Consider the following 25061-nt stretch of genomic DNA (forward strand, 5'->3'; position numbering starts at 1 on the left):
TGGAAAGCTGGGCTTCCCTGGTGGCGCAGTGGTTGAGAGTCCGCCTGCCGATGCAGGGGACACAGGTTCGTGCCCCAGTCTGGGAAGATCCCACATGCCGCGGAGCGGCTGGGCCCGTGAGCCATAGCCGCTGAGCCTGTGCGTCCGGAGCCTGTGCTCCGCAATGGGAGAGGCCACAACAGTGAGAGGCCCACGTACAGAAAAAAAAAAAACAAACTGGAAAGCTTCCAACATTTCACCATTAAGTATGATGTTGGCCGTAGGTTTTTTGTAGCTTCCTTTAGCAAATCAAGGGAGTTCTTTTTTATTTCAAATTTGTTAAAAGTTTATCATAAAATGGATATTTAATTTCATCAAAATTTTCTGTATATGAGATAATCATGGATTTTCTGTTACTGGGTGAATTACCTTGATTGTTTTTTGAAGGTTAAACCAATTTTACATTCCTAATAAAATCATGTCATATTGCACTACTCTTTTTATATATTGTTGGATTTGGTTTGCTAATATTTTGCTTAGAATTTTTACATCTGTGTTCTTAAGTGAGAGTAGCTGTTATTTTCCATTTTTTGTAATGTCCTTATCAAGTTTTGTTACAGATATTATGCTAGCCTCAGAAAATGAATCACAGAGTATTCTCTCTTTTTCTATTCTCTACAAGAGTATCTATAAGATTGGTGTTATGCCTCCTTTAAATGTTTGGTAGAATTTGCTGGTTAGCTATCTGAACTTTGAATTAGATTTCTTTAGTAGTTATGGATTTCTTGTCAGATTTTCTGTCTTTTCCTTATTTCTTTTTTCTTTTCTTTCTTTCTTTTTTTTTTTTTTGGCCGCACCGAGCAGCATGCGAGATCTTAGTTCCCCGACAAGGGATCGAACCCATGCCCCCTGCATTGGAAGCACGGAGTCTTAACCAACTAGACCACCAGGGAAGTCCCTTTTCCTTATTTCTAACAAAAGAAAAACAATCATAATCTTAGGACATATATAAGGAAGATCTCATTCTGAAACTCACAGGCAACAAGAGAAAAAAATAGATAAATTGGATTACATCAAAACGAAAACATCCGTGCAACAGAGTGAAAAGGCAACCTACGGAATAGAAAATATTTCCAAATCATATCTGATAAGAGGTTAATATCCAGAATATATAAAGAACTACAACCAAACAAAATCCAAAACCTGACTATAAAATGGGCAAAGCACTGAAGTAGACACTTCTCCAGAGATGTACAAATGTCCAGTAAGCACATGAAAATATGTTCAACATCACTAGTCAGGAGGGAAATGCAAATCAAAACCACAATGAGATACTACCTCACACTCATTAGGATGGCTACTATTAAACAAAACAAGTAAAAACAGAAAACAACAAGTGGTGACAAGGATGTGGAAAAACTGGAATCCTTGTGCACTCCTGATGGGAGTGTAAAATGGTGCAGTCACTATGGAAAACAAAATAGTGTTTCCTCAAAACATTAAAAATAGAAAAAAAAAAAAAGAACGAAAGAAATGATCTAGCAATTCCACTTCTAGGCATATACCCAAAAGAGTTAAAAGGGTCTAAAAGAGATATTTGTGCACCTATGTTCCAGCGGCATTATTCACAATAGCCAAAACGTGGAAGCAACCCAAGTGGCCATCCGTGGATGAATAAACAAAATGTATTATATACATACAATGGAATATTATTCAGCCTTTAAAAGGAAGGAAGTTCTGAGGCATGCTACAACATGGATGAACTTTGACAACATTATGCTAAGTCAGTCACAAGAAGACAACTATTATATGACTTCACTTGTATGAGGTACATAGAGCACTCAAATTCAGAGACAGAAAGTAGAAGGGCGACTGCCAAGGGTTGGGGGGAGAAGAGAGTGAATTATTGTTTAACAGACATAGTTTCCATTTTGCAACATAAAAGAGTTCTACAGATTGGTTGTACGATGTGAATGTACTTATTAACACTACTGAACTGTACACCTAAAAATGGTTAAGATGGTAAATTTTATATTGCAGATTTTACCACAATTTTTAAAAATTCTTATCACAATAGGAAAAGGGATATTTAAAAAATATAACATCACTCCTTTGCTTAAAACCTTCCAAAGGCTTCCATTCCATAATACGCAGAATTGAAACTTCTTTCCCTGGCTTACCAAGATCCACTTGATCTAGTCTGTGCCTACCCCTTCAACCTCATCTCATACCACCACTTCCACCCTCATCCACCTTGCTTGTGCACATCAGCTTTCCTTCTGTTTGTTTCAATTTCTAGCCTTATGGCCTTTGCACTAGATGTTTCCTCTCCCTAGCATGTTCTCCTATGGCCCAGATTTTCTCGATTTGTTCTTTTCCATCTGTCAGATCTTAGCTTAAAATGTCACCTTCTTTTTTTTTTTTTGCGGTACGTGGGCCTCTCACTGTTGTGGCCTCTCCCGTTGCGGAGCACAGGCTCCGGATGCGCAGGCTCAGCGGCCATGGCTCACGGGCCCAGCCGCTCCGCGGCATGTGGGATCCTCCCAGACCGGGGCACGAACCCGTGTCCCCTGCATCGGCAGGCGGACTCTCAACCACTGCGCCACCAGGGAAGCCCAAAATGTCACCTTCTTAAAGGCGTTCCCTAACACCTAATCTAGAGTAGCCAACTGCCCAATTACTTGCACAGTACTTAAGAGTATCTGATTATTTACTGGTTTATATATACAGTTCATTTTCTGTCCCATCCACAAAAAATAAGCACCCAAAGAACAAGGACCTTCTTTGTCAGTCTTTTCACCATGGTACTCTGGTGACTCAATTATCCCTGGCATATAGTAGGCACTTATAAATATTTGCTGAATGAATAAACACACAATTTTTTTAAAATGACCTAAAGCTCCACAATTGAAGACAAGTTAAATAAATTACCATGTACCCTTATGGTGGAACATTATGTAGACATTTTAACTGATGTTTCATGTATATATAATGTGCAGATTATATTTTTCAATATGGCCATGATACTTTCTCCCATCCTTCATTCTCTTCTTCTTATGTAGACATTCCTCCCCAGTGGTAGGATTGATGCTCCCTCCTCTTGAATTTGGGCAGGCCTGTAACTATGGTGGAAGTGAAGCTTTGTGACTTCTGAAGTTAGGTCATAAAAGGCCATACAGCACCTGTGTGGTCCTCTTGGGACAGTCACTCTTAGAATCAAAGCTGCCATACTGTGAGGAAGCCCATGCTACATATAGGTGCTCAGGCTGAGGGCCCCAGTTGAAGTCCCAGCTGACAACCAGCATCAACCATCAGACATGTGAGGGAAGACATCGAGATGACTCCAACCTTAGCCACCATCTGACTGCAACTGCATGAGAAATTCCAAGCAAGAGCCCACCTAGCTGAGCACAGGAAACCCCAGAACCATGAAAGATACCAAAAGATATGCTTTGCACCACTGAGTTTTAGGATAATTAATTACACAGCCATAGATAATCAGTGCTTTAGTTTTGTTTTAACCATGCAGAGAATGCAAAGAAAAATTTGAAGAAAAAAATGCATGTTAAGAGTGTTAACTATTGAAAGATGGTATGTTTACTTATGACATATTCTGTTTCCCCACATTTCCCTAATGGAACACATGTAACGATATAATACGAGGCATACGGACTTCCTTGGTGGTCCAGTGGTTAAGAATCCACTGCCAATGCAGGGGACACAGGTTCGAGCCCTGGTCTGGGAAGATCCCACATGCCGCAGAGCAACTAAGCCTGTGTGCCACAACTACTGAGCCTGCGCTCTAGAGCCTGCGAGCCAAAACTACTGCAGCCCTCATGCCTAGAGCCTGTGCTCCACAACAAAGAGAAGCCACCACAATGAGAAGCACGACGAAGAGTAGCCCCCGCTCACCGCAACGAGAGAAAGCCCGCGTGCAGCAACGAAGACCCAATGCAGCAAGCAAGCAAGCAAGCTAGCAATAAATAAATAAATAAATAATAAATAAATAAAATAATACGAGGCATAGGGAGATTTTTTTTTTTTTTTTTTTTTTTTTTTTTTTTTTTTTTTTTTTTTTTTTTGCGGTACGCGGGCCTCTCACTGTTGTGGCCTCTCCCGTTGCGGAGCACAGGCTCCGGAAGCGCAGGCTCAGCGGCCATGGCTCACGGGCCCAGCCGCTCTGCGGCATGTGGGACTTCCTGGACCGGGGCACGAACCCGCATCCCCTGCATCGGCAGGCGGACTCTCAACCACTGCGCCACCAGGGAAGCCCATAGGGAGATTTTTTAAGCACAAGGGGCAAGAACAATAAAAGGACCTTTAACTGACATTTTTTAACTGACCAGAGAAGATTTAGGAATGGCCAATAAACATATAAAAAGATACTCAGCATAGTCAGTCACTAGAGAAATGCAAATTAAAACCACAATAAGATGCCACTTCACACTCACTACAGTGGCTATAATTTAAAAGTCAACCAGGGGCTTCCCTGGTGGCGCAGTGGTTAAGAATCCACTGGCTAATGCAGGGGACACGGGTTTGAGCCCTGGTCCGGGAAGATCCTACATGCCACCGAGCAACTAAGCCTGTGCGCCACAACTACTGAGCCTGTGCTCTAGAGCCTGTGAGCCACAACTACTGAGCCCGTGTGCCACAACTACTGAAGCCCACGTGCCTAGAGCCCGTGTTCCACAACGAGAAGCCACCGCAATAAGAAGCCCATGCACCGCAATGAAGAGTAGCCCCTGCTCACTGCAACTAGAGAAAGCCACACACAGCAACGAAGAACCAAAGCAGCAATCAATCAATCAATCAATCAATTTATAAAAGACAACCAGGAAAAAAGTATTGGCAAGTATGTGAAGAAATTGGAACCCTCAAGCATTTGTTGGAATGCAAAATGGTGCAGCCACTTTGGAAAAGTTTGGTGGATCCTCAAATTGTTAAAATCATGTGAAAACAAAAACACACTCACAGGCAAATGTTCACAGCAGTGTTATTCACAATAACCAGAGCATGGAAACAAACATCCACTAACTGGGGAATTGATAAACAAAATGTGCTAGATCCACACAATGGAATATTATTCACCCATAAAAAGGAATGAAGTACTGATTTATGCTACAACATAGACAAACCCATGAAATCATCATGCTAAGTGAGAGAAGCCAGACACAAACGGCCACATATTGTGTGATTCCATTTATACGAAATGTGCAGAACAGGCAAATCCATAGAGACAGAAAGATTAGTGGTTGCCAGGAGCTGGCGGGAAGGAATAATGGGGAGTGATTGTTAATGGGTATAGAGTTTTTTTTGGGGGGGGAGTGATAAGTGTTCTAAAATTAGATAGTAGAGATAGATGAACAACTCTTTGAATATACTAAAAACCACTGTTTGCAAAGATGAAAAATATTTTACACAAATATAACTTTAAAAAATCCGGTTAATACTAAAATTCCAATTGCTGTTACTTCTGGGGAGAGGGATTGAAGGTAGTGCTGCATATCTTTTTACAATCAACATGTAATTTTTTAAAAAACTAAAAACTTAAAAGATTAAGATAAAAGGAAGTATATAGTCATGGAAGAAAAACCAGTAGCACATTTCCCATCTTTCTGAAAGCAGTCTGTGTGCGAATACCTGTACACAAATCGGATTGGTACCGTCTTCCATGACAAAGGGACTGAAGGCTAGCAAAAGGAAGTTTTGTCCAGAAAAGACTTCTGCTCTGAGTAGCCATTCACATGCAGTTTAGAAAGAACTCTCGGGCTTCCCTGGTGGCGCAGTGGTTGAGAGTCCGCCTGCCGATGCAGGGGACACAGGTTTGTGCCCCGGTCCGGGAAGATCCCACATGCCGCGGAGTGGCTGGGCCCGTGAGCCATGGATGCTGAGCCTGCGTGTCCGGAGCCTGTGTTCCGCAACGGGAGAGGCCACAACAGTGAGAGGCCCGCGTACCGCAGAAAAAAAAAACAAAAAACAAAAAACAAAAACAAACCAAAAAAACCTCTCCATTTCCCTCTCTCAAATGGCCAGCCTTCCCAGAAGTATTACCAGGCCACTACGGAAGAGTGTACCATTGAGGCTACAAATTAATTCATCTCACCTGAAGGAATAGTCTCCTTTTATCATATTGTTCAATGTTTTATCTCATTCTCAGGACAGACCCATGTCAAGCTTGTTCTCACTGTGAAGATGACTACTTAATAATCCCAAGGTGACATTAGCTGATTTAGGTTAACTTCAATATCTAAGTGAAACATAAATATGCTATCACAATCACATTTTTGTGTTATTCTTTATACTTTTAAATTGCTTCTACATAACCATCACATTTGATCAGTGCAATACAGCAACACACAATGTGAGGTTTCTTATAAAGAAGCACAGATTTCTGAGTATGAATCAGGGCAGGGGTGTCAGGTTAGAGAAGCCTGGAGTAACAAATAGTCATGAAACACAACGGAGGCCAAAAGGAGCTGGGCAAGAAAAAACTGACAGGCAAAGATTACCTGCCAAGTGACTTGGTTCACTGTGATTCTCCAGGGCCTTCTCCACTTGAAGATATTTTCCCCTGAGCATGTCAGAGTTGAGTGGGTAAAACTACATTAGGAACAGATTTCTTCAGATGGTCAAGTACAGACTCTGGAATTAGGTATCTTGTGTTTGAATCCCAGTTTTACTACTTACTAACTGGGTAACCTTGGGGAAACTACTTAATCTATGTCTCACATTCCTCACCTACAAATGGGGACAAAACAACCCCTATTTCAAAGGGTGTTCAGAAGGTAATCTTCTCCGAATACTCCTATATCCCTTACCTGATTTATGATTCTTCATAACACAAATGAACTAACAGTATCTTTATTTATGTCTTGCCATCTCCCTAACCCACTTACAGAGAGCAAGCTCCATAAGAGTAAAGATTCCTGTCTGTTTTGTTCAATACACTGTCCCCAATGCCTAGAACAATGCTTAGTTCATAGCAGGTACTCAAATATTGATATATAATAAGTAAGTGTTTGCTACCTGGAAATTACGGGGTATGACATTGTGAATGAATATAAAAATATTGCTGGAGGGCTTTGTGTGAATTGCTATGCCCAATATAAACTGAACATGAGCGTATGTAACTCACATTAGTTAACAGTAAACCTCAGAGCTGGAAACAGCTCCTTCCGGCACTGTAAGTGACAAGCCGATGGATATATAGCAGCAGAGAAACTTAAGTTGGAAAACAAGCCAAACCATGGAATTTGGGGGCTTGCCACCACTTCCAAGGTTGTAGAATGGAGGTCCGACAAATGGACTGGCCCTTTTTCTCCTTGGTTCCACTCACATCACACATGAATTAGTTAAAATTCAGACAACATTTAAGAAAAATCAACTTTTGTTCCCAAATCTGAGAAATGGACCATGCCTGAAAGCTAAGTGAGGATAATAAGCAAAGCATCAATATGTGTTTTGACAGTGTGCTCAGAATAGCTAGACAATTACTTTACATGGCTTGTATCAGGGAAAGAAGATGTGATCTAGCTGCAGCACTCCAGGGTGACTCCTTAAGTCTCTTCTCCCTGGGGTCACAGCTTACAAGTTTATTTTAAAAAGAGGGTTGAATTAGCTGTGCTCTATAATCCCTTCAATTCTGAGAGAGAGAGAGAGAGAGAGAGAGAGAGAGAGAGAACACACATACCTATCCAAGTGGCATATATCAGGCAGCAGGTTTTGTTGCTGCTTTTGCAAAACCAATATCCATTTATTATAGAAAGAAAGAAGTCAGAAGCTGCTACAAACACAGAGATCTGATTCTTGTCCTATCCACCACTCTCCTCCCCAGAATGATGTCTAATGATCCTATTCAAAGCTGCAATCTGTAACATCCAATTCTTGGTGTTCCTCATCCCTCTTATTCTGCTGTACGTTTCTTTAATCCATTGTGCTTATTGTAGCATACTATATAACTTATAACTTATGTTTATTTTTCTTGTCTGCCTCCCCCAGTTAGACTGCACACTCATGAAAAAACAGCAATCTTTGTTTTGTATCCTGATATATTCCCTAAGTGCCAAGAAACATAGCTGCCTATCAACAAATATTATTTGCTGACTGAATCAGTTGAATCAATTATAAATACAGTCAAGAGACCCTAATCCATTCTCTCCATTTCCCTCTGGGAAACCATCATAAATATATGCATGGTAGGCAGGAAAGGAGAGCAGTTTCTGACAGTTCTTTGATCTGCTGATCAAGTGACAAAAATCCCTAAAATTTCTCTGCCCTCCCCCCATGTATTTCAGGAAAGATCCCATCCTAAAAGCACAAAATGAGTCATACAAAGATTCAGAAATTAGGAGGAAAACCATTTTAAAGTAGATAAAAAGCATCTGGCAGAAATGGACAGAAATCTCATCTCTTGACTCTAAACCTGGAGACAGAACAGAGAATAGTCTGGCTTCTCCACTGTAAATGAACAATGGATAGAGGCATATTATACCTAGCTGCGGAAAGAAATTTTAACCCCCAAACATCTTTACAATGATGTAACACAATTCTTTGTAATATTACTGACCAAAAGTGATTTTGCCTTTTCTATCAGTCTTATTTTCAAATGCTTGTCTAAAATCTGTGGTATACTGAATTTTAGGGAGCTAACTATATAGTCTAGAAGTCTTTTTCAGTGGCTTGCTTCTAAAAGAAGTTAAAAGTTAAACCCATGCCTCTGGATTACTATCATAATAAGAGAGAATCTGGAATACTAAAATCATACCACTCTCTCTGTAAACAGACTGAAATCTGAATGAGCAAAGCTCACAAAGACAGAGAGAGCAACACACAGAACAAAAAGGCCATTTGGAAAATCCCAATGATCAACCAACATCTTGATCGAGCTCCAACAGGATGAGGGAGGAGGATCTTGATTACAACAGCACAGAAAAACAGCACTTGGATTGGTCTGCCTGGGGAAACTACCAGGGGAGTGATACATTCCTGCATACAAGACACAGGAAATGGGAGGGAGACCACTGGAAACTGATGATGGAAAAGACTAAATTTAAGCCCATCCAATATCAGCAGCCAGAGGTTCCAAACACCAAGCCCACATTAGTATCTACGTCAAGGGCTGGGCCATCAAGGGTGCTGATGAGTACTGGAAAGCCCCCAAAGACCAGTTTCTTTAGAGATAAAAAGAACAGAAGCAAAATACCAAAAGTCTGGACCTGATTTAAAAAATAAAAAAGGCCCAAAGCAGGCTTCTTTTGCATGAATCAGACAGGTTCCACCGTCATTCCTCAACATTTAAATTGGGCTTTGGAAACAGCCAAAAAAAAAAAAAAAGTAAGCATGAGAATAAGCCATAATACAATCAACTACAAAACAAACCAAATCGGAATGTCTGAGATATTTCAAATTGGAAACAGACACAAATTGCTGAAATAGTTATCAGCTTTGGGAGCACCTGTTCATATATTAAGATAATCCATCCAGGCTGCGCAGGGAAAGAAGTGCAGTGACAGAGACAGGAATGGGGGTAAGGAAATGGGTTATCAGGAGTCCAGCCCACCTCCTGGGAATTATCTGCAAGTTTTCTGGAGCAGTCTAGTGAGCTGGCACACAAACCAGCAAGGCTCTCTGCATCTCAACATTGTGCCCCCCAAGCCACACTCTTCTGCCCCTACGACCAGAGTTATGCAAGTGAATCCAGTGATGTAAGGGCAGCATGCATTTTCACCATTGTAGACATCAACACGGACCTCACCTTGTCACTGTCATCATGACAAATGTGGTCGTGATGGATGGACTGGCACTGAAAAGAAGCACCAACACTACCTACAAGAGAAAGGGAGGAAAAGTTAAGATGCAATAATTCCTTACATTTAAACTGCTTTACCAGTTAAAAGTGCCTTTATATCCATCATCCCATCTAATCCTCAACAATACTCGGAAATAGGCAGGATAGGGATTGTTATTCATGCAGTTTGAGCAAAACAAAACACAGAGAGGCTGACTTGCACAACGGGGCAGTCAGTAAAGTAGCAGGTCTGAAACCAGAACCCCATTATTCAAACCCCTAATTCACCACTTTCTACTACACTGAGTGGTTAGTTTTCAGAGTAAGGCCACCTAAATAAGCACAACAGCCTTCAATAAGGCAAACTTCTATTTAGAAAAAAGTATACTGCTTTTCAGACTACAAATACTTTCTTTGAGAAAAAAATTGACCCTATAAATTTTCAGCATACAAATAACAGAATCTAATATACAATCGTAAGATTATAAATAGGTTTTTATTACTTTAAAAAGTACACATTTTTAATATACACAACCATTTGTTAATTTGAAGAACTATCCTAATAACTGCTCTATGACAACAGTGACATTTCTAACCAATAGGAAAACAAATGACATTTAAAAAATAATCTTGGAGTAAGAAAAACCTTCTGAAAGATGATACTAAAACAAGAAGGCATAAATGAAAAATCAGCATGCGTGACTGTGGACCAAAGATGAGCAAAACCCGTTCTCCCAATGTATGAGAATTCAACCTTGGGTTAATCCCTGTTAACCTAATTAAACAGCATGCCACCTATGTTACCTGGCAACATTTCTTATGACAGAAATTACCAAATTAGTAAATTGCATCTGGACTGGAAGTACAATAGCCACTTAGTAGGAAGCCACGTTCTTGAACTTCTCTGAGTATGGTGACATGTTACCTAATTAGGCATGTCCTGGCAAAAGACCCTGGAAACTATGCCCATGGAGTTCTCTGCACCACACAACGTGGATCTCATCTCTTTGAACCTAAGCTGTGAGAAGAGCACTTCAGACCTAAGCTGTGAGAAGAGCACTTCAGAAAGAATGAACTGCTGTAAGGACTCCCACTGTCTTACTGATAAGTTATAGCTTCTGTCCTATATCCTTCTGAATAAATGTTGCCAAGTGAGACCTATGGTGGTTTTACCAGTCTGAATGTGCAAATGTTTAGTTGAACCTAAGAAAACATCCCCCTGTCACTCCTGTGGACGTTACATTGACAAAATTATAAAATTTACAACGCGATCAATTCAGATGTCCAATTATTCTATATGCTTGAGAAAGAATGCCGCCAACTAAACTTTGACACATTTTCTTAATAATAAAAATTTTGGTTTTACACTTACTGAAATAACTCTTTTAGACTTTAAAGGTAGATTTTTATCATATATTACTCTTATGCATTCATAAAAAGAAAATGAGAAAATAATTGGCTATAACAGAGAAAATTATTAAAAACTACAAAGGATAAAAAGTCCTAGGGGAATTCCCTGCAGGTCCAGTGGTTAGGACTCGGCGCTTTCTTTCACTGCCGGGAGCCCAGGTTCAATCCCTGGTCAGTGAACTAAGATCCTACAAGGCTCGCAGCGCGGCCAAAAAAAAAAAAACAGTCCTTAATAGATAACTTTACCAGACAATTTCTTCAAATGCACAGGATCAATAATCCCAGTGACAGTGACTATTCCTAACTTCCAAATATAAACTGTTGTTTCCCAACTCATTTTATATGACATTGATTATAAAATATAAAAAGGATCAAAATAAGAAAACAACCTCACTGAAACACAGGAATAAAAATACTAAATAAAGTTGTAGCATACAGTATATATGTGTGTGTGTGTGTGTGTATGTGTGTGTGTATATATATATATATATATAGCATACTGACAGCATATGTAATATAGTGTCACTATAATCTACTCAGCCTGATTCCTTAACTAATTCAATAAAAGAGAATTTATCAACAAAGTATTAGCATAAAAAAACAATTTTAAAAAGTTTGATCACATCAAAAGATCTTTCTAATTTCTATTTCTTGGAAATATTAATAAGCTTAACAAGTTTTTGCCACTGGATGACAATTCTGGGAAGGATGAGATGGGGGAAGGTACAGTTGCCAAAAAGTTACAATTATGGATAAGAATAATATAAACCATAGAGTTCCCACTGGTACTGATAACAGTTAACATCATTTAACATATTCAACAACCATAATTTGGAAGAAAGACTATATATATGACAATGTCCCCAAATACTAAAATCTCCTGGGATAGTAGAATGACAAATCTAATCATGACATAAACTATTCTGTCAAAAATTTGGTAGGTGAGGGCTTCCCTGGTGGCACAGTGGTTAAGAATCCGCCTGCCAATGCAGAGGACATGGGTTCGAGCCCTAGTCTGGGAATTTCCCACATGCCACGGAGCAACTAAGTTCACGCGCCACAACTACTAAGCCTGCACTCTAGAGCCTGCGAGCCACAACTACTGAGCCCAAGTGTCACAACTACTGAAGCCCGTACACCTATAGCCCGTGCTCTGCAACAAGAGAAGCCACCGCAATGAGAAGCCCACGGACCACAACGAAGAGTAGCCCCCACTGGGCACAACTAGAGAAAGCCTGCGCGCAGCAACGAAGACCCAATGCAGCCAAAAATAAAAATAAAATAATTTTTTAAAAAAATCTGAATTATAGGGGCTTCCCTGGTGGCGCAGTGGTTGAGAGTCCGCCTGCCGATGCAGGGGACATGGGTTCGTGCCCTGGTCTGGGAGGATTCCACATGCCGCGGAGCGGCTAGGCCCATGAGCCATGGCCGCTGAGCTGCGCGTCCAGAGCCTGTGCTGCGCAACGCGAGAGGCCACAACAGTGAGAGGCCCGCGTACCGCAAAAAAAAAACAAAAACTTTATTATTAAAAAAAAATTCAGTAGATGAGTTTCAAGGAGTTAGTAAAAATTATACTTTCAGTCTCCTATTAGTCTAATATCATGTAATACTAAAGTTAGACTGGTGAAAAGAACCCTAAGAACTGATGATTATAAGCATACATTTAGATACCTTTCAAAGAGGTACCAAAACAGACATTTATCTTACTCTTATGCAAAACTGTTGTATTTAATGTATCATGTTATGTGTGTTTCCCTTGGACACAATGTAAGAAAAATGAAACTTTGTTAGAAATAGTTCACATAATACCATCTAATAACTATGAGGGAGACCACCATTTGGGACCATTGTCAAAAACTTGGACTCCATGTAGTTGGAAAGATGAAGGCTGAGGTACATTATTTAGCAACTTAAAAATCTCTTCCAAAAGAGAGTATTAAAAATAAATGAATAGAGATCCACATAAAAAAAAAAGAACCTAGACACTAACCATACACCTTTCACAAAAATTAACTCAAAATGGATCATAGACCTAAATGTAAAACACAAAAATATAAAACTTCTAGAAGATAACAGGAAAAAATCTAAGTGACCTTGGCTTGACACCAAAGCATAATCCATCAAGAAAAAAATGGTAAAATGGACTTCAATAAAATTAAAAACTTCTGCTCTGTGAAAATCACTTAAGAAATGAAAAGACAACGCCACAGGCTGCTAGAAAATATCTGCAAAATGTGTATCTAATAAAGGACTGATACCCAAAGTATTCAAAGAACTCTTAAAATTCAACAGTAATGGGAATTCCCTGGTGGTCCAGTGGTTAGGACTCCGTGCTTTCATCACGGGGCCCTGGTTTGATCCCTTGGGGAACTAAGATCCCACAGGCTGCGCAGCCAAAAAAAAAAAAAAACCGAAAAACAAAAAACTAAACAGGAAGAAAACAGAACCCAATTTTTTAAATGGGCAAGGTTTCTCTCTTTGATTTTTTCCCCTGAATATCAGAATTCACTCCTTTGCCACAAAGGGAAGGACCCTTTGCTGGAAAACAATGCAGAAGCATCCTAGAGGCAAATGAAAGCACAAAAGCACCAGTTTCCCTCTCCAGCTGTCCCTGCCCCATAAGTAAAAGAATGTAGACAGATCACTCAAACTGAACTCCTGAAGAATAAAATACAGATTGTAAGCAACTTTGGATAGCTAGTCAGGGAAAGAAGCACACAGAGGCAAAAGAAGAAACCTTCTATACTAAAATAAAGGAGCCAATTTTTGAAAATTGAAAGAATCTAGCCAAACATACATTAAATGACAGTGTTTACCACGGGTTTTCTGATTTTTTCAAATGCATTTCATAAAGTTATTATTCCTGCTCAAGAACCTACCCTGGCACTCTACTACTCAAGGCATAAAGTCCATGTCTGAATCCTCCACTACCCATGAGAAATGTGGCAGGATGCTTCCATGCAGACGAGGCTTGTTCCTCCACCTGGTGAGCACTCAGCGCTCTCCTCACACCAGCATGACAGTTCTCTCTCTAGGTTCTTAACCAAGACTTACATGGGAATAAAATTTTATCTTTATTTTCATTAACTTGAAACTAAATGTCAAAAATCTACTCTATTATGAATACAACAACAAACCACATTAGATTGACAGTACCTGTGATTTTGTCTCTAATAAAAACCACATATATTTTCATATAATACAGTTGCTGGAGGTATACTGCAATATCATTTACACTTATCATTACTTTAAATTTACAATAGCTATTAGGCCCACTGCTAGAATGTGTTATTTAATACATTAAATATAATAACAAATATATTTTTATCATAAATTTGTTTTTAATTTTTTTTTTTTTGCGGTACGCGGGTGTCTCACTGCTGTGGCCTCTCCCGTTGCGGAGCACAGGCTCCGGACGCGCAGGCTCAGCGGCCATGGCTCACGGGCCCAGCCGCTCCGCGGCATGTGGGATCTTCCCAGACCAGGGCACGAACCCGTGTCTCCTGCATCGGCAGGCGGACTCTCAACCACTGCGCCACCAGGGAAGCCCCAGTTTTTAATATTTTGATAACTACATTCCAGTATGATTGGTTTTCTTTGTAATCTCATGTATTTTATTTTATGCAATTAAAAGTATTCTCCTGGGAAGGGGCCTATAAACTTCATCTGATTACCAAAGGAGTCCATGACACACCCAAAATAGTTACAAACCCCCAAAATGGTTAGCAGAAAGTGCTGGGACCAGGGGGAGAACCAGATCAGGAGCATTATAAGGGAAAATAGATGTGCAACATCTTGTGAAGAGTCAGACAAGTATGTGAAATCGAGGGAAGAGAACAGAAGTGAGGGCTCAAGTCGGGGTATGAAGCCCATAGTTTAGAACTAGTAAACACAAAGACGTCGAGGTTGAAACAGCGGTGGCAAGTGGAGAAGTTTCTGAGCAACTGCCAAGAATATCAGATAGTGTTTTAAGTCCACAAGGGTAAAGGTAGTGAGGTAAAGCAGAGACACTATTTGTCATGTTCCCGGAGACCACTATACTGCAAAATCTAATGGTCAATGCTGAATCCTCACCTTTCTTGATCTACCAGCAGCATTTGACCCAGCTGACCCTACTCTCCTTCGTGAAACCCTTTTCTTCACTTGGCCTCATAAAAGCTTCCTACATCACTGACTGCCACTCAGTCCCATTTGCTGGATTCTCATCTTCCCATTATAAAGGTTGGAACGTCCCAAGGATCAATCCTCAGACTTCTCTCTTCTATCTATATCCACTCCTTTAGTGATCCCAACTAGTCCCGTGGCTGATGACACCAAAATCTTTATTTCCAAGCTCTGACTCTCCCACCCCAAGGAAACCCAGATTTCCATATTCTGCTACCTATTCAAAATCACTTAGATATCTAAACAGCATCTCAAACATAACATGTCCAAAACTGAGCTCTCGATCTTCTGCTCTAAACCTGCCTCCAGTTTCAGTAAATGGCACAACTATTCACCAGCTGCTCTGGCCAAAACCCTTGGCATCTTCCTCAACTCCTCTCTTTAATTCACATCCCACATTCAATGGGTTGGCAAATCCTGTTGGTCCCACTTCAAAAATATGCCTGAAATATAACTACTCAGCATCATCCACTGCGGCTACCCAAGCCAAAGCCTGGACTAATGCAATGGTTTCCTGACTGGTCTTAGTTCCACTCTCTCCCCATGAACTTTCCCTACCTCCTCCCCAGTCTATTCTCCACGTAGTAGCACGAATGACCCTTTCAAAGTTCAGATAGATCATGTCACTCCTCCTTTGAAAACCTTGTTCCGTCTCTCACTCAAAATAAAATCCAAAGTCCTTACTCCTCGGTCTACAAGGTCTCACATGACCTGGGTATCCTAGACCTTTCTGATGTCTCCTACCTCTTCTTTCCTAAAAGGGAACGAAAACACAATAAACACACCTGTAGCAAATTATCATCTTATTACGTTATATCCTTAAAGCACTGTCAAACAACACCATTTCTTCATATGCAGTAATAAGGCCTCTTAGTGCCAGGCCCATCTAGAACTCACACCCTCTTTGTTGACATGCAGCATGGTTTTCCAAATGTCATGTTCTCTCAAGGATAATTGGAATGTATCAATAACTGAAACTCTTCTGCACATTGCTTTGAAGAAAAAAAAGTTGTACTGAGTTTGTGAAACATTAACATATAATCTTCTTAGATAAACATCAGCAGAAAACCATTGTTGAGATATATGCATATTCCTCGAAATCTGGGTATAAAAAACGAGGGGCATTAAACCACAAAACTGAACTGCAGAGACTTGGGCAAAATGTGCACATCTCTTTAAAAGCAGTTAGGCTCTTTAAGTTGTCATGAAAATGTGGCATTTTGAGCACTGTTAGAATTATTCCTCAATGTGCACATGTGAGATGGGGGTCTGCATTGTAATAGTAGTGGGTTAATCTAGAAGTATGAAGTGAGCCCCTCTCAAGCATTTCCTAGACTCATTTTTGGTTCCGTTTGTTCTTTTTGGCCGCACCATGCAGCTTGCGGGATCTTGGTTCCCTGACCAGGCACTGAGCCCAGGCCCTTGGCAGTGAGAGCATGGAGTCCTAACCACTGGACACCAGGAAATTCCCAAAGATTTGAGGATTTAAAAGTAAAGGTTTTGAGCTACAAAAGTGGACAATGGGGAAAGCAATAGCACCAACCTAAGCACCACATGCTTTCTGAGACCTGTTCTACAGGACCAAAAACAGCGGCTCCCACTGGCCAAACTTTTACCAGTTTAAGCATTAAAAACAACAACAACAAGAAAAGACTGTAGCTAACCAAAACACATATCAATGAAAATCTGGGAGTCCCTTAATAGCAACTTTTAAAAAATCATGTGTTTATCCTACCTTTTAGAGTAACTGAATAGCCCTAGTTCTACATTGCAGAAGAATGCCAGCTAACAGATACAGAAGGAATTTCAGAATTAGAAAACATCATTTTGCAAGCCCCATAAAACTGTTGATCCAGGCAAGGATTAGGCTAAAACCAATCAGGCTAAAATCATTAAGTGCATGGTTGATGGGGGTTTGTAAAGTGCCAAAGTAACGCTACCCACGTTATCTAAAGTTGCAGGGAGAACATAACTACACTGTAAAGAGACCTAATCCCATCACCTTAATCCAATGGCCAATCTTAGCATCATTAACAGTGGGCCAACCAGATGTGACTTATGATGTGATACACTGTGAAATTCAGACATAAGCTCTGTTTGGCATCCAAGCAAAAAATACTTTCCTTGGCTCCATCAAACTACTGGATATAATTGGCAGTTTACAGGAAATACAAGGGATAGACATCACAGGAAGCAATCAGCTCATCCAAAAGTTGGTTCTGCAGAAGTTCTCAAGAAGTCGGTGTTATTATTGTTATAAAAGAAAAAAGAAAAGATAGGAACTGTGCTAGATTAAAAGAAATTAAAGGAAATAGATACAATGTGCATACCAGATTGCATATTAGTTTAAATAAACTAGTTAAAAAGGATATTTGGGAGAGAATTGGAAAAATCTGAATATGGTAAAATTAGATGAGATGAAAACTTACTGAAATAAAATGCTAACTTAAAAAAAAGCGGAGCTTCTCTGGTGGTGCAGTGGTTAAGAATCTGCCTGCCAATACAGGGGACACGGGTTCGAGCCCTGGTCTGGGAAGTTCCCACATGCCGTGGAGCAAATAAGCCCGTGTGCCACAACTACTGAGCCTGCGCTCTAGAGCCTGAGAGCCACACCTACTGAGCCCACGTGCCACAACTACTGAAGCCCACGCACCTAGAGCCCGTGCTCCGCAACAAGAGAAGCCACCGCAATGAGAAGCCTGTAAACCACAACGAAGAGCAGCCCCCACTCGCTGCAACTAGAGAAAGCCCGCGCACAGCAACGAAGACCCAACACAGCCAAAAAGAAAAAATAAATAAATAAATAAATTTATTTTAAAAATAAATAAATAAAAGAAAATAAGATTTTAAAAAAGAGTAGAGAATATGAATACTATGCTTTCATGATGGTTAAATAAATACATATATGTGTACACAGATATACAAAGGAAACGTTCAGAAGAATATACACCATGATACTAACAATGGTAATCCCTGGGTGACAGGAGGAAATTTTTTTCTTATTTTTGCTCATCTATATTTTCTGATTTTCCATGATGCCCATTAAAAAAAGGGCCTAGCTCCAAGGCTAGGTCCCAGTATCCCTAGGAATACTAGACCAAATAGGACAAACAAACGCAAGAAAAAAGACTCAAAAAGAAAAAAAAAAAAAAGAAAGAAAAGAGGGAATTCCCTGGCAGTCCAGTGGTTAGGGCTCCTAGATTCTACTGCAGGTGGGGCACTGGTTCGATCCCCGATTGGGGAACTAAGATGCCGCAAGCCACACAGCAAGGCCAAAAAAAAAACAGAGGACTCCAGCACCCCCATGACCATGAGCAGGATTCTTGAGGTGAACTATCCATTATCTTCTCTCTCCTTTGAGACTCTATCTACAAAATAATCTTGGTGGCAACTGTTTGGATGTTCTGCTAAGATGCAACCGTTAGCCTAAGTGTAGGCAGGAGTATTTTTACTCCATTCTTTTTGTTATTAAGCTCCAGTCCAAATCTGTAATGGCTTCTGACAAAAGTACCTTGGAGAAGGCAATTGAGACCAACCTATGAGCGCTTACCTGGCTCGTTCATGAAACCCCTCAAAGGTGATGTCTCTCTCCTCTCCATCCCATCCTCCCCCAAACACATACAGAGAACTGGGAGTAGAAACATAGATAGAATCACTCGCCTGGCCTGGCTCAAGGACAGCATTGGGCAGGTTAAGGACTGAACCTCATGCCTCGGTGATCTACCCAGGGCTTTTTATACACCAGTTAAGTACATGAGATGATGATCAAGGCTTGGAACAATTACTGTCCACACATCCCAAGGAGGTCAAGTGGTTAACTGGGGTCACAAGTGGGCCAAGATGGAAGTCATGTCTCAGACAGAATCTCCTTGATAATCCAAAGACTAGCAAGGGAGAATTCAATTATGCATTGCAGCAGATGGATTTATAAGTTCCAGCAAGGAGACAGTAAAATTCAGATAAAAGATGCTAGGTCTTACACTGCTTTTAGATTCTTAAGGACACTGGTACAGGCCCTTGCACATAGTGGGTATTCTATAAATTTAATTAATTATTCTGAAATCTGGTCCCATTTTCTGAGGTATTAATAACCCTTCCAAATCAGTCTTTTGAAAACTTAATTAGCCTACCAGCCACCACAATCCAAATAATTGGCATAGATACTAAAAAGCATCTGAACTCAATCAATAATATAAAAAAAAACTAAACAGCTACTTTTTTGTTCATTCTACAATAAGACAGACAGGTAGACTTTTTAAAAATCCACCCCCAGGAACTTGCCTGTACTTTATAAGTAACTGTCACTGTAATTACTGTCCAAAAGAGACTCTCAGCACTTAAGTCTAATTTTTGGTTCTGCTCCCATATACTGTTTTTTCAGGGCTCTTTTCCTTTCACTCTAGCAGAAAGAATTTTTTTTAAGTGCCTGATTTTGTAGCAGGACATGAAAACATATTGAGCCTTATCCAATACTTGGCCTGGGGGCTGCTACACTCTGCAACACCGATCTCTCTGGGTTTTAATCACATCACTTGCAGCAGCCTTCACAGCTGCTACCGGGATACCAGAGTCTATGGCACGGCTTTGAAAGAAAAGTGCCAGGAAGGTTCCGAGTTTTAACAACCAACAATTTCCATATATCTGCTCCAAAGATTTAAGTATCAACCAATTGTTAAAACCCAACTTTATTTACACATCTATCCTCAATGCTTCAAATTTTCTCCAAATGAACTTACAAAACAGGCTGCGCTATTTTTAGAAATCTTACTTAAAACTTTACTAGACAAACTCTATTAGCTAAATACACTTTAAGACATTATTAGGGACTTCCCTGGTGCTGCAGTGATTAAGAATCTGCCTGCCAATGCAGGGGACATGGGTTCGATTCCTGGTACAGGAAGATCCCACATGCCATGGAGCAACTAAGCCCGTGCACCACAACTACTGAGCCTGTGCTCTAGAGCCCGCAAGCCACAACTACTGAAGTCTGCGCACCTAGAGCCTGTGCTTCGCAACAAGAGAAGCTACCGCAATGAGAAGCCCGCGCACCACAACGAAGAGTAGCCCCCGCTTGCTGCAACTAGAGAAAGCCCGCCTGCAGCAACGAACACCCAAAGCAGCCAAAAAAAAAAAAAATGACATTATTAACGTAAAGTAAATGTTGATAAATAACATGCGAGGAAAAAGCCAGTCTTACTCTGTAAGTCACGATCAGTTGCTTATTTATTTTTACAATAAGTAATGATACTTCTAGCTACCTAGAGCAGAAAATTCAATTTCAAAGTCTCAGGATGTTTTGTTTTAAACAATTTTGTTGAGATACAATTCACATACCATTCAATTCATCCATTTAAAGTATAAAGTTAAAAGTTTTTTTTTAGTATATTCACAAAGTTGTGCAACCATCACAATCAATTTTAGAACATTTTCATTACCCTAAAAAGAAACCCCAGGCCATTACCTCCTTTTCCCCTTCTATGAGCCCCTGACAATCACTAATCTAACTTATATATATGCCTATTCTGGACATTTCATATAAATGAAATCATAAAATTGGTCTTTGTAACTGACTTCTTTCACCTAGCTTAATGTTTGTTTGCGAGGTTCATCCATGTTGTAGCATGTTATCAATTCATTTCCTTTTTATGACTACATATTCCAGTGTATGAATAACCATTCATCAACTGATGGACCTTTGGGTTGTTTCCACTTCAGAGCTATTGTGAATAGTGCTGTTATGACATTCATTTTTGGGTCGATGCTTGTTTTCATTTCTCTTGAGTGGAACTGTTGGGTCATATGTACCTCTACTCAACCTTTTAAGGAACTGTTTTCCAAAGTGGCTGTATCATTTTACAATTCTACCAGCAATATATAAGGATTCCTCTAGTTGTTTCTTGAATAGAATGAGCCTTGGAGTCAGACCTAGATATCGTTCAGTCATTTACTGAATATGTGATCTAAGGCATGTCATTTAACCTATCAGATGCCTTCCTCATCTCTAAAGTGGGAAGAGTAATATCTACTTATACCTACTTCACAGAGCTGTTCTGAGGATTATTATTAAGAGTAAATATATAAAAATGCTCACAGCACAGTGCCTGGCACATAGTAATTCAAGAAATGGTGTTATAAATAACACTTCTATTCAAACCAAGGCTGCTGATTTTCCTGTGAGACACTGCCTAACTCCTTAATTTTTTTGCTAGAACTCTTTCATTGCACTCATCATACTGTAATTTTTTGGTTACATGTCTGTCTCTCCAACCAGACCATAAGATCCTTAATTTATCTTTTCAATTCTGGCAGGTTGCACGTTTCCTGGCTCATGGCAGGCACTAGGTAAATGCAGAAACAAAGGAAGGCAGAAAGGAAATAAAAGAGTGAAAGGCGGGGGTGGGGTGGGGAGGAGAGGGGAACAGAAAGCAAAGGCAGCCTTTCTGATTCATCCCCTCCCTTCCCTGGTCTGCACTTTAATCAGTCTCTCTACCCTGCCACCCCCAGTGAGATTTAATTATGCCTTCCTCCTTTCTCCCACACAAGCTGCTTAGGCCTCATAATATGTTTTGTACATAACAGTTAAACACATAGAAATTCGATTTCCCCTTCTGGACTATATTTTCTTTGGAGTCAGACACTGAGCCTTATTCATCTTTATAACCTCTATAGAGCCTAATGCCAAGTTTTGTTCATAGAAAGCCCTACTAAAAAAGTTTACTGAATACACAAAGACTTTGTGCAATTGATTAGCTCTGATTTTATGCCTAACAAAGGATCAACCAAGTGAGGCAAGGAGTATGCTTCAGCTGGATAGATGCAACAATACACAAGCTGAGGGAAGTACCCTTACTTCTCACCCTCAAGGCTGTAATTCTTGAATTGTCCATTTTAAAGAGAGCCCTGAGCATTTGCTGAGTACCTACTCTATACGAGACACCTATGTACAAGACACAGCAAAAAGCAAGCAAGACCCCTTGCTCTATGTAGTTTACAGCTCAGTGGAGAGCATTTGCCTTCTATCCTGAAGGTTCTAATCTCATACTCCAGAAATTTCATCTCTGCAATTGCTTCATTCATTAAGTATTTATCAAACCCCCACTGTGTCAAGTCTATCCTAGGGACATGGGATAAATAAGACAAGGTCTCTGCCCTTCATTTACCTTATATTTTAACCAATTCTATAAAGACGCATTTCCCAGTCAACTCTGTGAAATGCCATCATGTAAAAGTTAATACATGCACATAAGTTTAAAAAATAAAAAAGAATGAAGTGGTTTATGATGAAAAAAGAACTCTTCTACTGCCCCCCCCAACCCGGTCTCCCTTCCCAGAGGCAAGTATCGTCAAATCTTCTAGGCATTTCCTCCAGTACTGACCTCAATTTTCCTACATAATGTGCATATATGACTTGTTTGGCTATCAAATTTTATGAGTTACTTATTGAATTTCTGTCATGCCACTATCAGACGACTAAACTCTTCCATCCCTCCTGTTTCACTTCCTATCTCACCCAGTCCTCCAACATAATTATGTCACATTTTGTGTTTGTATCAAAATGATAGTCATAGAAATTTCAGAAACAGATAAAATAAGCCCTCCTAAGGAGAGTAGAGTTTTCTAGGCAACAAATATAATCTAGTTCTTTGCAATTCTGTGTTTTCTTATCTAGCAGGACTTAGAGATTTTTATTTCTTAAAAAATATAACCTGTTTCAGAAACAAACTCACAGATATAGAGAACAGACTTGTGGTTGCCAAGGGGGAAAGGGGAAGGGAGAGGGATGGACTGGGAGTTTGGGATTAGGAGATGCAAACTATGACATTTAGAATGGATAAACAACAAAGTCCTACTGTATAGCACAGGGAACTACGTCCAGTCTCCTGGAGTAAACCATAATGGAAAAGATTAAAAAAGAATGTATATATGTGTATAACTGAGTCACTTTGTGTACAGCAGAAGTTAGCCCAACACTGTAAATCAACTATACTTCAATTAAAAAAAAAATTCTCTGACTTGCCTCAAAAAAAAAAATCACCTGTTTCAAAATCGCAAAACAATTCATTTAAATATTAAGCTTCCCACATAATGCTGTCAGTTCCTAATGCTAAAGATAGCCTTCTGAGGGTATATTCATAATTGTGTAATAATGTTTTATAGATGAATCTTCCACTAAAATTAGGCTTTTATCACTCCTAAGTGGTAGCAGGGTGTTCTGTTTTGTTTCTATGAGGAAGGTACCAAAATGTGAAGAGTAGAAAACTAAAAAATTGGGAAAGTTCATTGTAAAGTATCTAGGGATGCACTAAATGATCTCCATGGGAAAGCTGACATTAAACTCATGATCCAAACGGAAAGAGAGCCCAATTCAGTTTGGAAAGAGCTAAACCACTCAGCTCCTTTTCTGAAACATGAGTGCCCATTATTAAAATAGTAATGATAAACTTAAATAGCATATTCTGAATTATCATCTTAGATTCATTTATATCCATTTTTTCCTTCTGTAATGTGTGGAAGATATTCTAATTTACAGAAGCATAATCAATAGCAGGAAACAGACACAATAAGATTAGCACTAAAGAATGGGAACATAAGAATAAATAATATAAAAAAATGAATAATCATCCATCTTTTAGTCTTGGCATGGCAACCTGAGTCACTAATCTTTGAAGTTTGTTTCCTGACCTGCTAGATCTGAAAGAAAGCAGTTTCTACCACCAGCAAAAAGTCAGGCCCTTCCTTTTTCCCTTTTGGTTGCCCCTACACAGCTAAACATTGAGGAAGCAAGTAGGACAGGAGTGGCTACTTAAAAGTCCACTCAGGCTGCACTGGCATGTGGCCAGCCCTTCCCTCCCTCTCCTGGCATTTCAGCTGATCAGAGCAAGAAAAGTGAGAGAATTCATGCATCAATCTTACTATCGAAGATGCCACTTCTCACCCAGCATCAGATGGGTCATATGTATACTATCTGCTTTTTTTCTCAACAAGTCTTACAATTAAAATATCTTCTTATACCAATTCTTGGTTATCTATGATGATGTTAGTGAGACCAAATATAAATGCCAGTATGTAAAATCAACTCAGAGGAAAATCTACCTAAGCTTGGTCAGTTACTGTCATATCTTGCCTAAAATTATTCGCACATCCTTAATTGTAAAATATTTATCCTCCATCTGGGTAACTAATCCTTTCCACCTGAATTCAAACCTTTCTAAGGGCAACACTCTAAAAACCAGTGTTGTTCACTTATCACCTGATGAGTGACAAGCCAATTAATGCTACTCGCTGTCAGACTGAGCTTGGTGCTGAAAGGAGGGTAAAGGCAGCAAAAATATGGTCCCCATCTTCAGGCAGCTTTCAACCTAGGAAGGGAAACAAGGCCTAAATATCAGAGGTTGACCCTAAAATAGCTTGTCAAGAAGTTTTACTTCAGACTGTAAGTGAATGGTTTTTAACAGATCCTCTCAGGTTCACTACTCTAAAATCAAGTATTCAAGATTCCTCTCCCCACCCCCCGGCACTTCATCCCAATCCCCTTACAAGCAGGAAGAGCTTCAGGACATTCAGTACAGTACAGAGAAGAGCTTTCACTGAGCTGAGCAAAAGGCCTGGAGGTAGGAAAGCAAACTCATTCTCAGATACATTTACTTCCACAAAGCCAAAGAGGTAGGGGGTGGGGCAAGTGTCAATGCCATTCCTAACTGGAAGGAAAGAAGTTCCC

At 40.0% G+C, this 25061-nt stretch overlaps 1 protein-coding gene across 3 annotated transcripts in view; it reads right to left on the reverse strand.

Annotated features, from left to right (window-relative positions):
- Positions 1-25061, reverse strand: part of RNF38 (ring finger protein 38) — a 126665-nt gene that overhangs the window by 62358 nt on the left and 39246 nt on the right. For all 3 annotated transcript variants that reach the window (XM_082642603.1, XM_082642604.1, XM_082642607.1), the window contains exon 2: positions 9737-9807. In XM_082642603.1, the coding sequence (XP_082498729.1) occupies positions 9737-9807 (71 nt within the window). The remainder of the gene's footprint in view (positions 1-9736; positions 9808-25061) is intronic.

The sequence above is a fragment of the Mesoplodon mirus genome (genome assembly GCF_964341445.2).
Source record: "Mesoplodon mirus genome assembly, chromosome: 1".
Taxonomy (NCBI): Eukaryota; Metazoa; Chordata; class Mammalia; order Artiodactyla; family Ziphiidae; genus Mesoplodon; species Mesoplodon mirus.